The 12,189-nt window shown below is 47.6% G+C and overlaps 1 protein-coding gene across 1 annotated transcript in view; it reads left to right on the top strand.

Annotated features, from left to right (window-relative positions):
- The window catches only part of LOC147702167 (polycystin-1-like), a 599,895-nt gene that overhangs the window by 195,293 nt on the left and 392,413 nt on the right, over positions 1 to 12,189 (top strand). The window contains exon 7 of the mRNA XM_086930810.1: positions 8,185 to 8,365. Coding sequence (XP_086786936.1) covers positions 8,185 to 8,365 — 181 coding nt within the window. The remainder of the gene's footprint in view (positions 1 to 8,184; positions 8,366 to 12,189) is intronic.

The raw sequence follows: 12,189 nt of genomic DNA, 5'->3' as shown, positions 1-12,189 counted from the left end.
ACCCCTAAGCTATCCAACGCTTTCCCTACTGTTGCACTCACTGGAGTGGGAATAGTAATTTTTACCCCTATGCTATCCAACGCTTTCCCTACTGTTGCACTCACTGGAGTGGGAATAGTAATTTTTACCCCTACGCTATCCAATGCTTTCCCTACTGTTGCACTCTCTGGAGTGGGAATAGTAATTTTTACCCCTATGCTATCCAATGCTTTCCCTACTGTTGCACTCTCTGGAGTGGGAATAGTAATTTTAACCCCTATGCTATCCAACGTTTCCCTACTGTTGCACTCACTGGAGTGGGAATAGTAATTTTTACCCCTACGCTATCCAACGCTTTCCCTACTGTTGCACTCACTGGAGTGGGAATAGTAATTTTTACCCCTATGCTATCCAACGCTTTCCCTACTGTTGCACTCACTGGAGTGGGTATAGTAATTTTTACCCCTACGCTATCCAACGCTTTCGCTACTTTTGCACTCACTGGAGTGGGAATAGTAATTTTTACAGTCCCGCTATCCTACGGTAATAATATTGTATATTTTTTAATAATATTATGTTAATATATATATATATATGTTTTAACAAATAAAATTGTATTTCTTTTTTATAACTTAAATTAATTATTTAATAATTTTAAGGTTATTTAAGTATTATTAAGAATATTTAGTTATTTATTTTTAATATTTTTTTAATTTTACATTATTTTTAAGAAATTTGATATTTTTACAAAGTATATATTTTTAAACGATATTTTGGAGTCGATATTTTTGTACTTACCTGTTTGTAGATAGGAAGTCGATATTTTGTCTGTCGATATTTTGGCATCGATATTTTTAGTAGTCTACATTTTTTGTCCCTCGATATTATGAAAGTGATCCGCGGAAACTAAAGAGGAGACGGACACAAAGGAAGCCGGACAAACCGACCCTTCGCCAGCCGCAACAGGAGAGGGAACCAAATGCGGCGAGGCCAGAAAGGAGCAATCAACAGGACTGAAACTTTCTCCCCCAGAATCTTTTGCAGTACCCTCAGGAGGAGGGGAATGGGAGGGAATGCATACAGAAGGCCCGAAGCCCAGGGAATCGAAAGAGCATCCACCGCCCAAGCCTGAGGACACAGCACCTCCAAACAAAACCGGGGTAGGAGAGAGTTGTGAGGGGATGCAAAAAGATCGATCCAAGGAGTCCCGTACTGAAGGCAAAGGGACAGGAACAGAGGAAGAGAGAGATGGTACAGAACAGAAGATGGAAGGTCGCGGCTCAAAGCGTCCGCATGAAAATTCAACCGCCCCGGAATGTACACCGCCCTCAAGGCCAACAGATGAGATTCCGCCCAAGCACAAATCATGGAGGCCAACATGTTCAGAGATGCGCACCTGGTCCCCCCCTGACGGTTCAAGTAACAACGAGCCACCTGGTTGTCGGTACAAACCAACAGATTCGCTCCGAGGAGAGGAACCTGAAAGAACTGCACCGCCTCCCAGATAGCCGCCAACTCCCACCAGTTTGAGGAAAGGGCGCTCTACCCCTAAAACACCCGACCCTGGCTTCCAAGGACCCCAAAGTGGTTCCCCAACCCCAGCGACTGGCATCCGTCGTCAACAAAAGGGGAGGAGGAAGAAACAAAACATACCCCCTTCTCCAGATTGGAAGTGCAAAGCCACCAGTCCAAGTCCTGAATCAGAGCAGGAGAGAGAGGAACCAGAGTCTTGTAAACTGCCCAGGAGGGGTCCCACTGAGCCAACAGATGAGTCAGTAAGGGCATGAGATGGAGGCGAGCCCAAGGAATCACAGCAGTGGTCGCAGCCATCAACCCCTGGACCCGCAACCAAACACGAGCTGGGGCAGAGGGACAACACAACAGATCCAGCAACAGAGTCTGTAGGGAAAGGATCCGTACAGGAGGGAGAAACACCGCCCCAGAGAGGTGTCGAACAGACCCCGAAGAACTGATCCAGATGAGACTCCTGGAACAGAGACAACGTAGCCTCCACCACCAGAAGAGCCTGAGGGAAAGATGAAGCAGAGACCAAACAATCATCAATATAGGGAAACACGAGGAAACCCTGATGTTGCAAAACCCCCACAGCAGGAGCCAATACCTTGGTAAAAGTCCTGGGAGCAGTGTAGAGGCCGAACAGCAGAACCCGAAATTGGAAATGCATCCTCTGGACCACAAACCTCAGGAACCGCTGACTAGCCGGATGGACCGGAACGTGAAAATAGGCGTCCTCTAAGTCCAGGGAAGCCAAAAAACACCAGATTTGTTTTGAGACTCACCGCTAAACAACGTGATGGTGCTTGACATTCGTATTTTGGGATATGCCGGTTAGCCTTTATTTGCTCGTGGTCATGATACAGAGGGCTCTAATTTTGGATACAATATAACACTGGACGGGGAACAGCCTATTACCAAGGAATCCTATGATTTATCAGCCTATGGATGTGTTTGATTCTACTATCATCTAGTGCCCTGAAGAAGTCCTGCACGAGGACGAAACGCGTCGGCTGTACTGTATATAGAGTCAGAAAAATGTGGACTCTGATTTGTCTACTGGAAATGAAAATGGAATAAAAGAAAAAAATACTTATGAACATCTAAACTGGATATTGACTCTATAATTGACCTTTTGGATTAAGTTCTGTTGTGTGGTGCACCTGTGCTTGTGTTGTATATTGTTAAGTTCCGAAGGGAACAAGCATTGTGACAGTGGGTGCTACTCAGTGTGCACACAGACCCCAGCCAGTATAAGGCGGGACAAGATAGATGGAGGGACAACAGGCTAAGTGCTGGCGGTTAGAAGGTTCCATTGTCAGTTCTAATTGTTTATGCTACCCAATATTTGGGTTTAACTAGGCTTCAACAGTACCCAGTAGGTCGTACACGAGGAGTTCCTCATGTAGTGTGTGCAAGTAGCACACCGTCTCAGGACCTACCCACTGTCCTGTTGTGCATATATTACCCATAACTCTGTGCTTGTCTTGGGTATCTAAACCATGACTCTGTACTTACCCTGTTGTGTATATATTACCCAAACCTCTGTGCTTGTCTTGGGTATGTAAACCATGACTCTGTACTTGTCCTGTTGTGTATATATTACCCAAACCTCTGTGCTTGTCTTGGGTATCTAAACCATGACTGTTCTTTCTTTTTCTCTCTCTCTCTCTCTCTCTCTCTCTCTCTCTCTCTCTCTCTCTCTCTCTCTCTCTCTCTCTCTCTCTCTCTCTCTCTCTCTCTCTCTCTCTCTCTCTCTCTGTCTCTCTGTCTCCCTCCCTCTATCTCTGTCTCCCTCCCTCTTTCTATCTCTGTCTCCCTCCCTCTCTCTCTCTGTATCTCTCTGTCTCACTCACTCTGTCTGTCTCTCTGTCCCCTCCCTCTGTCTGCCTCCCTCTGTCTCCCTCTCTCTGTCTCCCTCTCTCTGTCTCCCTCTCTCTGTCTCCCTCTCTCTTGGTATCCCTCTCTCTGTCTCCTTCTCTCTCCCTCTCTCTCTGTCTCCCTCTCTTTCCCTCTCTCTCTGTCTCCCTCACTCTGTCTGTCTCTGTCTGTCTCCCTCCCTCTGTCTCCCTCTATCTGTCTCCCTGTCTGTCTGTCTCCCTCCCTCTGTTGCACCCCTCCCTCTGTCTGTCACCCTTTGTCTCCCTCGGTCTACCTCCCTCTGTCTCCCTCAGTCTCCCTCCCTCTGTCTCCCTCCCTCGGTTTCCCTCCCTCTGTTTCCCTCTCTCTGTGTCTCCCTCTGCCTCCCTCAGTCTCCCTCCTTCTGTCTCCCTCTCTCTTGGTCTCCCTCTCTCTGTCTCCCTCTCTCTCTGTCTCCCTCTCTCTCTCTGTCTCCCTCTCTTTCCCGCTCTCTCTGTCTCCCTCCCTCTCTGTCTCTCTCCCTCTGTCTCTCTCTTTCTCGGTCTCCCTCTGTCTCACTCACTGTCTTCCTATGTCTCACTCACTCTGTCTGTCTCTCTCCCTCTCTCTGTCTCCCTCCCTCTGCTTCCCTCTGTCTCCCTCTCTCTGTCTCCCTCCCTCTTGGTATACCGCTCTCTGTCTGCCTATCTCTCTCTCTCCCTCTCTCTCTGTCTCCCTTTCTTTCCCTCGCTCTCTCTCTGTCTCCCTCCCTCTGTCTGTCTCTGTCTGTCTCCCTCCCTCTGTCCCCCTCTATCTGTATCCCTGCCTGTCTGTCTCCCTCCCTCTGTTGCCCCCCTCCCTCTGTCTGTCGCCCTTTGTCTCCCTCGGTCTCGCTCCCTCTGTCTCCCTCCCTGTCTCCCTCCCTCGGTTTCCCTCCCTTTGTCTCCCTCCCTCTGTCTCCCTCTCTCTCCCTCTGCCTCCCTCTGTCTCCTTCCTTCTGTCTCCCTCTCTCCCGGTCTCCCTGTTGCTGTCTCCTTCTGTCTCTGTCTCTCTCTCTCTCTGTCTCCCTCTCTTTCCCACTCTCTCTGTCTGTCTCTGTCTGTCTCCCTCCCTCTATCTCCCTCTATCTGTCTCCCTCCTTTCTGTTGCCCCCTTCCCTCTGTCTGTATCCCTGTGTCTGTCGCCCTCTGTCTCCCTCTCTCTCTCCCTCTGTCTCCGGCCCTATCTGTCTCCCTCTCCCTCTGTCTCCCTCTCTCTCTGTCTCCCTCTGTCTGTCTCTATCTCCCTCCCTCGATCTCCCTCCGTCTGTCTCCCTCCCTGTCTCTCTCCCTGTCTACCTCCCTTGGTTTCCCTCCCTCTGTCTCCCTCCCTCTGTCTCCCCTCTGTCTTCCTCCCTCTGTCACCTTCTGTCTGTCACCCTCTGTCTGTCACCCTCTGTCACCTCATCCCAGCTTCCCAGGCACACATACAGCCGCACCCCAGTACTTCACAGGTCTTTAAAAGACTTTAATGAGGCTTTGTTGTGAATCGCCAGGCCCTCATAGAGCAGTGTCTGTCCGCACTGCTGCAGTGGTGTTTTTCTGACACTCTTTAATTTTTTTTTTTAACTCAGGTAGGATGTCTGCAAGGCAGGTGGCCCATTGTCATTCTTTATGTGATGATCAGCAGCAGACAGAATGACAATGGGCCTGTCCAAAGTCTGCTCGAGGTCGGGGAGGAACTGCTGCAGCCTCTAGAGTTCAAAGAGAAGTGCGAGAGGTCCCAAGTGAGAGCACGTTTAAACTAGGCATGAGCGGATTTTGCGGATTGGCAATCCGCGAATTTGCGGATTTGCAAACTCGCAATCCGCAAAATCCGCGAATTCCCGCGAATTTGCGGATTTTTTTTTTTTTGGTGTTCGCCCGTGTTTCTGCCAGTTCGCGAGGGTTTTTACAATTTCGCAATTTGCGAACTTACCTGTCGGGTCGCAAGTTTTGCGAACTTGTTGTTTCTACGTGTCCAACCTGTTTGGGACACTCTTCTTCATCACTGCCACTCTCTGTCACTCCTGCCACTCTCTGACTACTCATGCCACCCTCTGGCCCACCCATGCCACCCTCTGTTTCATCACCACACCCTCTGGTTGTCCAGTGTACATTATTTTCGGCAAAGCAAAGCACACCTTCCCTGCCTCAAGTGACCTGAATTAATTTGGGGCTGATTAATGTGTCACAGAATATTTTTTTAGCTGGCACCTGCTTCCTTAGTGCGCCCTGATTAGTGATCTTTTGCACTTGCTAAGTGCTTTCATTGTTGCAAAATTAGTTACAACACCTGCCCTGCCCCAACTGACAATAATGAATTAGGGGCTGATTAATGGATTTTAACTTCCAGCCTGGCTCCTGCTTGTCTCCCTTAGCTGTAATTCAGGACCTTTGTGGCATATGTGTAACTATTCTGAGGTTCAGAGCAGGGTCACATAATAGTTGCAACTGGCAACTGAACTCTGGAGGGGCCCCTCAGGAAGCACTACAGGAAATGGCTACTAATGATGTGCCTGAACTTTTGAACCTGGTAAGTAGTTACTTTCAGTTTTGCTTAGATCGTATTTCTGCAATTTCGCACTTATTCGCGGGGCGCGAACTCACGCGAACAGTGCGAGCAGTGCGAGCAAAATCCGCTGCTCGCGGATTTGCGGATTTTGCAGGAAATTCGCAAATCTCGCGGATTGCGGATTTCCCGAAAATCCGCAAAATCCGCGAGCGGAACGGATTTTCCGCCCATGCCTAGTTTAAACTCCTGGAGCTTCTCGCAGGGTAACAGCACAGCCTGCTGTAATTGAAAAAATTAAGGGGACCAAAGGCATCCATAAAAGGAATGTTGACGGCCTCCCTGTGCCCTGCCTGAGTGATAATACCACATTGTCACTGGGCCAGCACTGGATGGACTGGAGATCCAGCGGGAGGGGTGGGGGAGCGCACCCCCTTGCCCCCCTGCGGACGCCCATGAACCCATAGCTTTGTGCATGTCTTAGGTATCTAATCTATAGCTCTGGGTTTCTCTTGTGTGTGAAACCCAGAGGTCTGTGCTTGTCCTGGAAATCCAACCTTTAGCTCTGTGCTTGCCTTGGGTATCTAACCCATACTTCTGTGGTTGTCTTTGGGATCTAATGCATACCTCTGTGCTTGTGGTGTGAAACCCAAACCTATGATAGTCTTGTGTGCCTAATCCATAGCTCTGTTCTTGTCTTATGTGTCTAACTCTTAGCTCTGTGCTTGTCTTGTGTGAATCTCTAGCTGGATTAGTGTGTATAACTGATAGCTCTGTGCTAGACTCTAGCATATCAACTGGTCTTTCTTGTTCCAAATGCGTGCTCTATTTTTTGTTGGCACATACCATTGCTGCTTCAATTAAGCCACCAATCATTCCTACTAGATTCTGTTTGCTGTACTTGTGCATCGCCCACAAATCATTTTGAGAATTTGGACTTTATTAGTCTACTAATATTAATTAATTTAATTTTAAAAATAGTTGCTGACCTCTGTTTATATGTTGTGGACCCTTGGGGTCCGCTGGGCATAGGTGAAGAACCCATGGTATAGGATGGTGAGTTAGGCGAGATAGGTGCACCTGGCTTCACACTGAATTCTGTCGGGAGTGGGGAATAAGACGACCAATGCAGGGAGTCAAGAACACATCTACCACTAAACCCTGTTGAGCACCCTACAGCCTGTGGGGCTTCATGCCTCCTGGAGTGCTCCAACATAGGTACTCCATCACTCACGTACCCAGGTATTCTCATGCATGCTCTGCATACTTGGCCAGATGGATGGGGTGCCTCGCCATGACAAGCTACACAGATTGGTTTTGAAAGACTGCTCCCCACATTCAAAAGCACATCTGTTCTTGAACCGTGCATTACATTGTGGCATGCCTCTAACCGCACACCACAAGTCATGATGCACATAGAAATATCTTACATAGTACATCCAATTGTGGAGTATTATATAAGCTGGATGCCACACCAGAAGAATAAATGCTTATTTAACATGATTAAAAATGTGTTTATTTTAACCGTTTTTATGTCCATTGCTTCACATTTCTAGATGTATGTACATGGATTATTTTCCATTTTGTATCACCCTTTTGTTTGTACCCTAATGATTTTCAAGCAAACATGATCCCGGTGGAGGGGTGAGTAGAAGGGGACACTTTGCTATGAGGAAGCGAAAGCATGTCATGAGAGGTTCAGTAAATCCTAGAGTTAGAGATATTTTGGACAAAAAATGTAATGTTTAAAATGAAAAGCGAAATTAGAAATTTTATGATGAGCTCTTGCATTAAGCCATTCAGGGACGGCTTTAGGGCAGTGCGAACGGGGCAGCTGCACTGGGCGCTGAAATGTGGAGGGGCGCTGACCTCAAGGGGGTAAGGGTGCTGTGTTTAGCAATATCTTATGATTTGAGAGAAGAAGGCCACTTTTGTGCGGTGGTAGTGAGAGAGTCCATGGAGGCAGTCTGTAGTAACTGAGAAGGAGGCAAAGGTGATTCAAAGGTATTTATTAGGTTACACGGTCGTGGAGCATATAAAGAAGCTCCACCAGGCTCAGCACAGTTGGTCAAAGGGTGTGGGGGCGCCAAAAGTCAGTGTCGCACCGGGCTCCACCAGCACTAAAGCCGGCCATAAGGCAATTTGAACATTGTCCCAAGTCGAGAGTCGGCGAATGATGCTGAATGCAGGACGGGTAACCTGTGAAGAAGTCAAATAAAGTGGGCTTTGTTCTGGAATGTGTCTTAAGAATTGTGGTTTATGGAGACTGTACAACTTTAGTAATCTGTGTTTGGTTTTGTGCCTGCTTTCCTTGCGCCATAGATGAAACATCATGTCCTCGAGGGGGACGAGTCCATCCGGAGAACCTTAAATGCTACTGGTTGGTGCAAACCAAGGAGAGCTGGAAAGAGGCCAAGCAGCTATGCCAGGCGACCCCTGGAGGGGACCTGGCCATTGTCCAGTCTAATGATGTGCAGGTGTTCTTGCAAGATGCCTTTTCTGGGTAAGTGGGTGTATATATTCAGCAATCAGCTAATCTCTGTAGAAGAATTCATTGATGACCGAGATACTGGTTGTTGTCAAGTCCAAGTTCTGCTCTATAATACAGCTGACACTCCACCCCTAATTCAATTAAAGAGGGTCGATTGGCAGGAAAGTGAGAACCCTGAACTTTGACGTTCATGCAGGGCTATTAAGAAAACCTGCACAACAAGGCTTTTCCAGTCCTCAATATTTGTAGATTTTTTTGAAATAATAGCATAATTACAGAAAATAAACGTCATTAGAGTCAAGGGAGTTAGCATAAAACCAAAATCACAATTATTGCAATAATGCAATGTGACGTTAAGAAATTGAACAAGCACATCTGGCAATCAATCACACTAAGATAGCAAAGAAGTGTAAATCCTGAGATGACCATGAACATCCAGCTCTTTCTAAGCAACAAGCAGAATGTTCTGGCAACCTAAGAAGAAGATGATAACGATTTCTGGCTCTTCCTCATGTCGTTTTGTAATGTTCTTACCAAAGAAAGCACACACATTCATAGCATGATGTTACTTCGAGAGGTAGCACTTACAATGTTACTTGCACAGCACCAACCACACTACTAATTGAAAAATGGCGCGTACTTTAACAGCATTTCCATGGGCTCGAGAAACAAAGAACTGCGTCTGCTCATTCATCATAATTGAGGCTTAGCTCATAGCCTTGCAATGTTGCAACAAACACATTCATTCCAGAAGAAGCCAAAGATAAATTACATATGCACACAAGGACAGAGACCACAGCTTACAGCTGAATTTCAATAATTTCATGAAAGCAAAATGAACACATGAACAAGTGTACCTTGTGAACGACAAATAAGCATGCACTTTTCTGGAATGTGGCAATCACTCTTGTTTTTTGTTTGAATGTCTTTATTGCATCTTCTAGGATACAAATAGTGCATATTTCTATCATATATAAGAGATATGTGACCCATAACGCATCCAGGCGTTAACAGCAGAGGGCCCCAGTGCAGCAGTCAGAAGATTCATTAAGCAGTATGTTTGAAATAGAAATAACAAACATTGTAACCAGACTGACAATAACAAAATCAGGTCCGTGCCACAGTAAAATAGGAGGAGAGGGGAAAAAGAGCATTCCCACAGAGACACAGTGTGAATCAACAAAGAAAGATATAGCTGTTGTTTCGGAAAGGAATATATTAAGAGGAAAGCAACAACCATTCCCGGCGATAGGTTGGTACTTGGGGTACCTGCAATCTCTGGAGACGAGGCAGAGGCTGGTGGTTCGTTGGCAGGTGTCAGAGCAGTTAGGATGGTGGCTAGGATGGCATCCCAGATGTTTTCGTAGACCCCACATGTCTTCCCTGTATAAGGCAGAACCTTCGGCTCGGGCCCAGGCCTGCATGGAGAGCTCCCAGGCAGTGAGCACAGGAGTTACCGGGGACTTTCACCGGTGGGCGATCAATCTCTTGGTTAGGAGAAGACCCAGGTCCATGAATCGCATGGGGGCTCTATGCTTCTTGTCCCTGCGATTAAGACCTAACAGGCAGACCTCCCAGGTGTAGGGTACGGGTCATCTCGTGCAGGTTGCCTAGCATGTGGTGACACCCAGCCAATATTGGTGAAGGGAGGGAGATTCCCCGAGCATATGTAACAGTCCAGCATCGGGGAGGGAGCGCCAGGGCAAGTGGCATTGGAACAGTGGTAGTGATGATTGATCTTACCAGGAGTGAGGTGAGCCCTGTGGAGTACATAGTATTGTATTAGACGAAAGTGTGTGTTGTGTGAAAGAAGCGCAGGATCTTCAACTATGGCTTTCCTCACTTTATCTGTGCAAGGACGGCCCAACGGAAATGTAGAGGAGCCAGTAGGAGTGCAGCGTGAGTGCACGCGCAACAAGTCACCAAACCACCGCTTCAAATGGCAGCCCGTGCCCATGACGAAGATATTGAACAGTGAGGTGCTTTGGGCGTTCCTGCTGCATACCGTCCCACCATGCATCTAGCGCCCCTAACATGGAATTGTGTAGTAGGAAATGACCAGGTTCTGCCAGTAGGGTCTCAAATGGTGTAAGGGAACCATCGTGGTAAATATCATCTCCCAACGTGTGTATGTTTGGCTCATGCAAGGCAGCAAGCTACCTCGCAGAAGTGGTTCAGTCTCCCCTTGGGGTACCCAGTAGTGGAAGGGCCGGGGCAAATGGCTGGATAGCTTTAGTGAGCGGTAGACTCTGTTGATAGCACTTGTGTGCTACACGCAACAGTGCAGGGGACGGGGATGTTATTTTGCTGCAGGAATGAAATATGTATAATATGCAATACCGACTCAAAGCTGGGCCCGTTGTGGCAGTAGGTGCTAGTTGAAGTCATGCCTACCATCGAGCCACCCGTTGCAACTGAGAGGCTAAACATTAATTTTCGAAGTTGGGGACAGGTAGCCCTCCCTCTGTTGTTGGTAAGTGACATTTTTAGAGTGCAACCCTAAAGGGCTTGTTGTGCCTGAGGAGTACCCTTGTGAGCTTCTCAAGTATATGAAAGAAAGAGTTAGGGATGTTAAGGGGAAGATTGGCAACATAATACATTGAGTGAGGTAGCATTATTATCATCTTGACAAGGGCGATCCGCCCTGCGACCGAAAGCAGGAGTGATTTCCAAAACGCCGACTGCGCCTGTATCGAGGACACTGTACGGGTAAAGGTACCATCAAACAAATCAGCAGATTCGCTGTAAACATGAATACCTAGGCATCGCAATGTTACGGGTTGCCAAGTCAGGCGGGCACCTCCAAAATAATAAGCAGGGTCCGGGATATCTGCATCAAAGGAGTAAAAGCATGATTTCGCCCAATTAACTGTAAGTCTCAAGATTGGTGCAAACCTGTCATATATAGGTGCTTTGTCCAGAGGAATTGTGTGTAGGTCCCGTAAATGTAAGAGTAAGTCTTTGGCATAGAGTGAAACCGAGTGCAGCCCTCTCCCAGTGGGATTCCCCAGGCTTGACTGTGTGTGTGGAAGGGGATTGCCAGCGGCTCAACAGCCAAAGAAAAGAGTTGGGGAGACAACGGGCAGAGTATAGAGTAATCTTGAGGAAATTTCTATAGTTAATGCTGAATAGACACGCTAACTAAACCAAAATGCATATTAGCCACTATTTTTTCATAAAAGTGTATCACTTCTACACTACAAAGGCCGATTTCCAATCAGTTGAGCTTCACACATAAAACCCATGTGGAACTGGCTCTAATAATATCAGGGATTAACTATATGATTCAGATGTACCTGTCTGTTTCAGATTAGGTCATGCACCAATGTCTTGGTATCAAAGTGCTCTCGCCTTTCCTGTGCGGCCAAAGTCACTGAGAAGATTGTCAACGCCCAGCTGACAAACTTCATCGAAGAGAATGCCATCCTCAACCCTTCCCAATCCAGATTTCGCAGCAACCACAGCACCGGGACTGCCCTCCTCGCTGCCACAGACGACATCTACACGCTCCTCGACCTAGGCCACACGCGGCCTTCATCTCACTAGACCTCTCTGCAGCCTTCGACACCGTCTCCCACCACACTCACAGCCAGACTCCACGATGCCAGCATACAGATAACAGCTGTCGACTGGCTCCGCTCCTTCCTCACCGGAAAAACGAAAAGGATCAGACTCCCGCCCGCCCTCTCCGAACCCATAGAGATAAACTGCGGAGTACCCCAAGGATCGTCGCTCAGTTCCATGCTCTTCAACATCTACATGGCTCCCCTCGCTGCCATTGTCAGACAGCATGGACTCAGCATAGTGTCCTTCGCCGACGACACCCAGCTCAGCTT

The sequence above is a fragment of the Lissotriton vulgaris genome, chromosome 7 (genome assembly GCF_964263255.1).
Source record: "Lissotriton vulgaris chromosome 7, aLisVul1.2, whole genome shotgun sequence".
Taxonomy (NCBI): Eukaryota; Metazoa; Chordata; class Amphibia; order Caudata; family Salamandridae; genus Lissotriton; species Lissotriton vulgaris.
The sequence above is the reverse complement of the archived record's forward strand: the minus strand, read 5'-3'. Positions and strand labels throughout refer to the sequence as shown.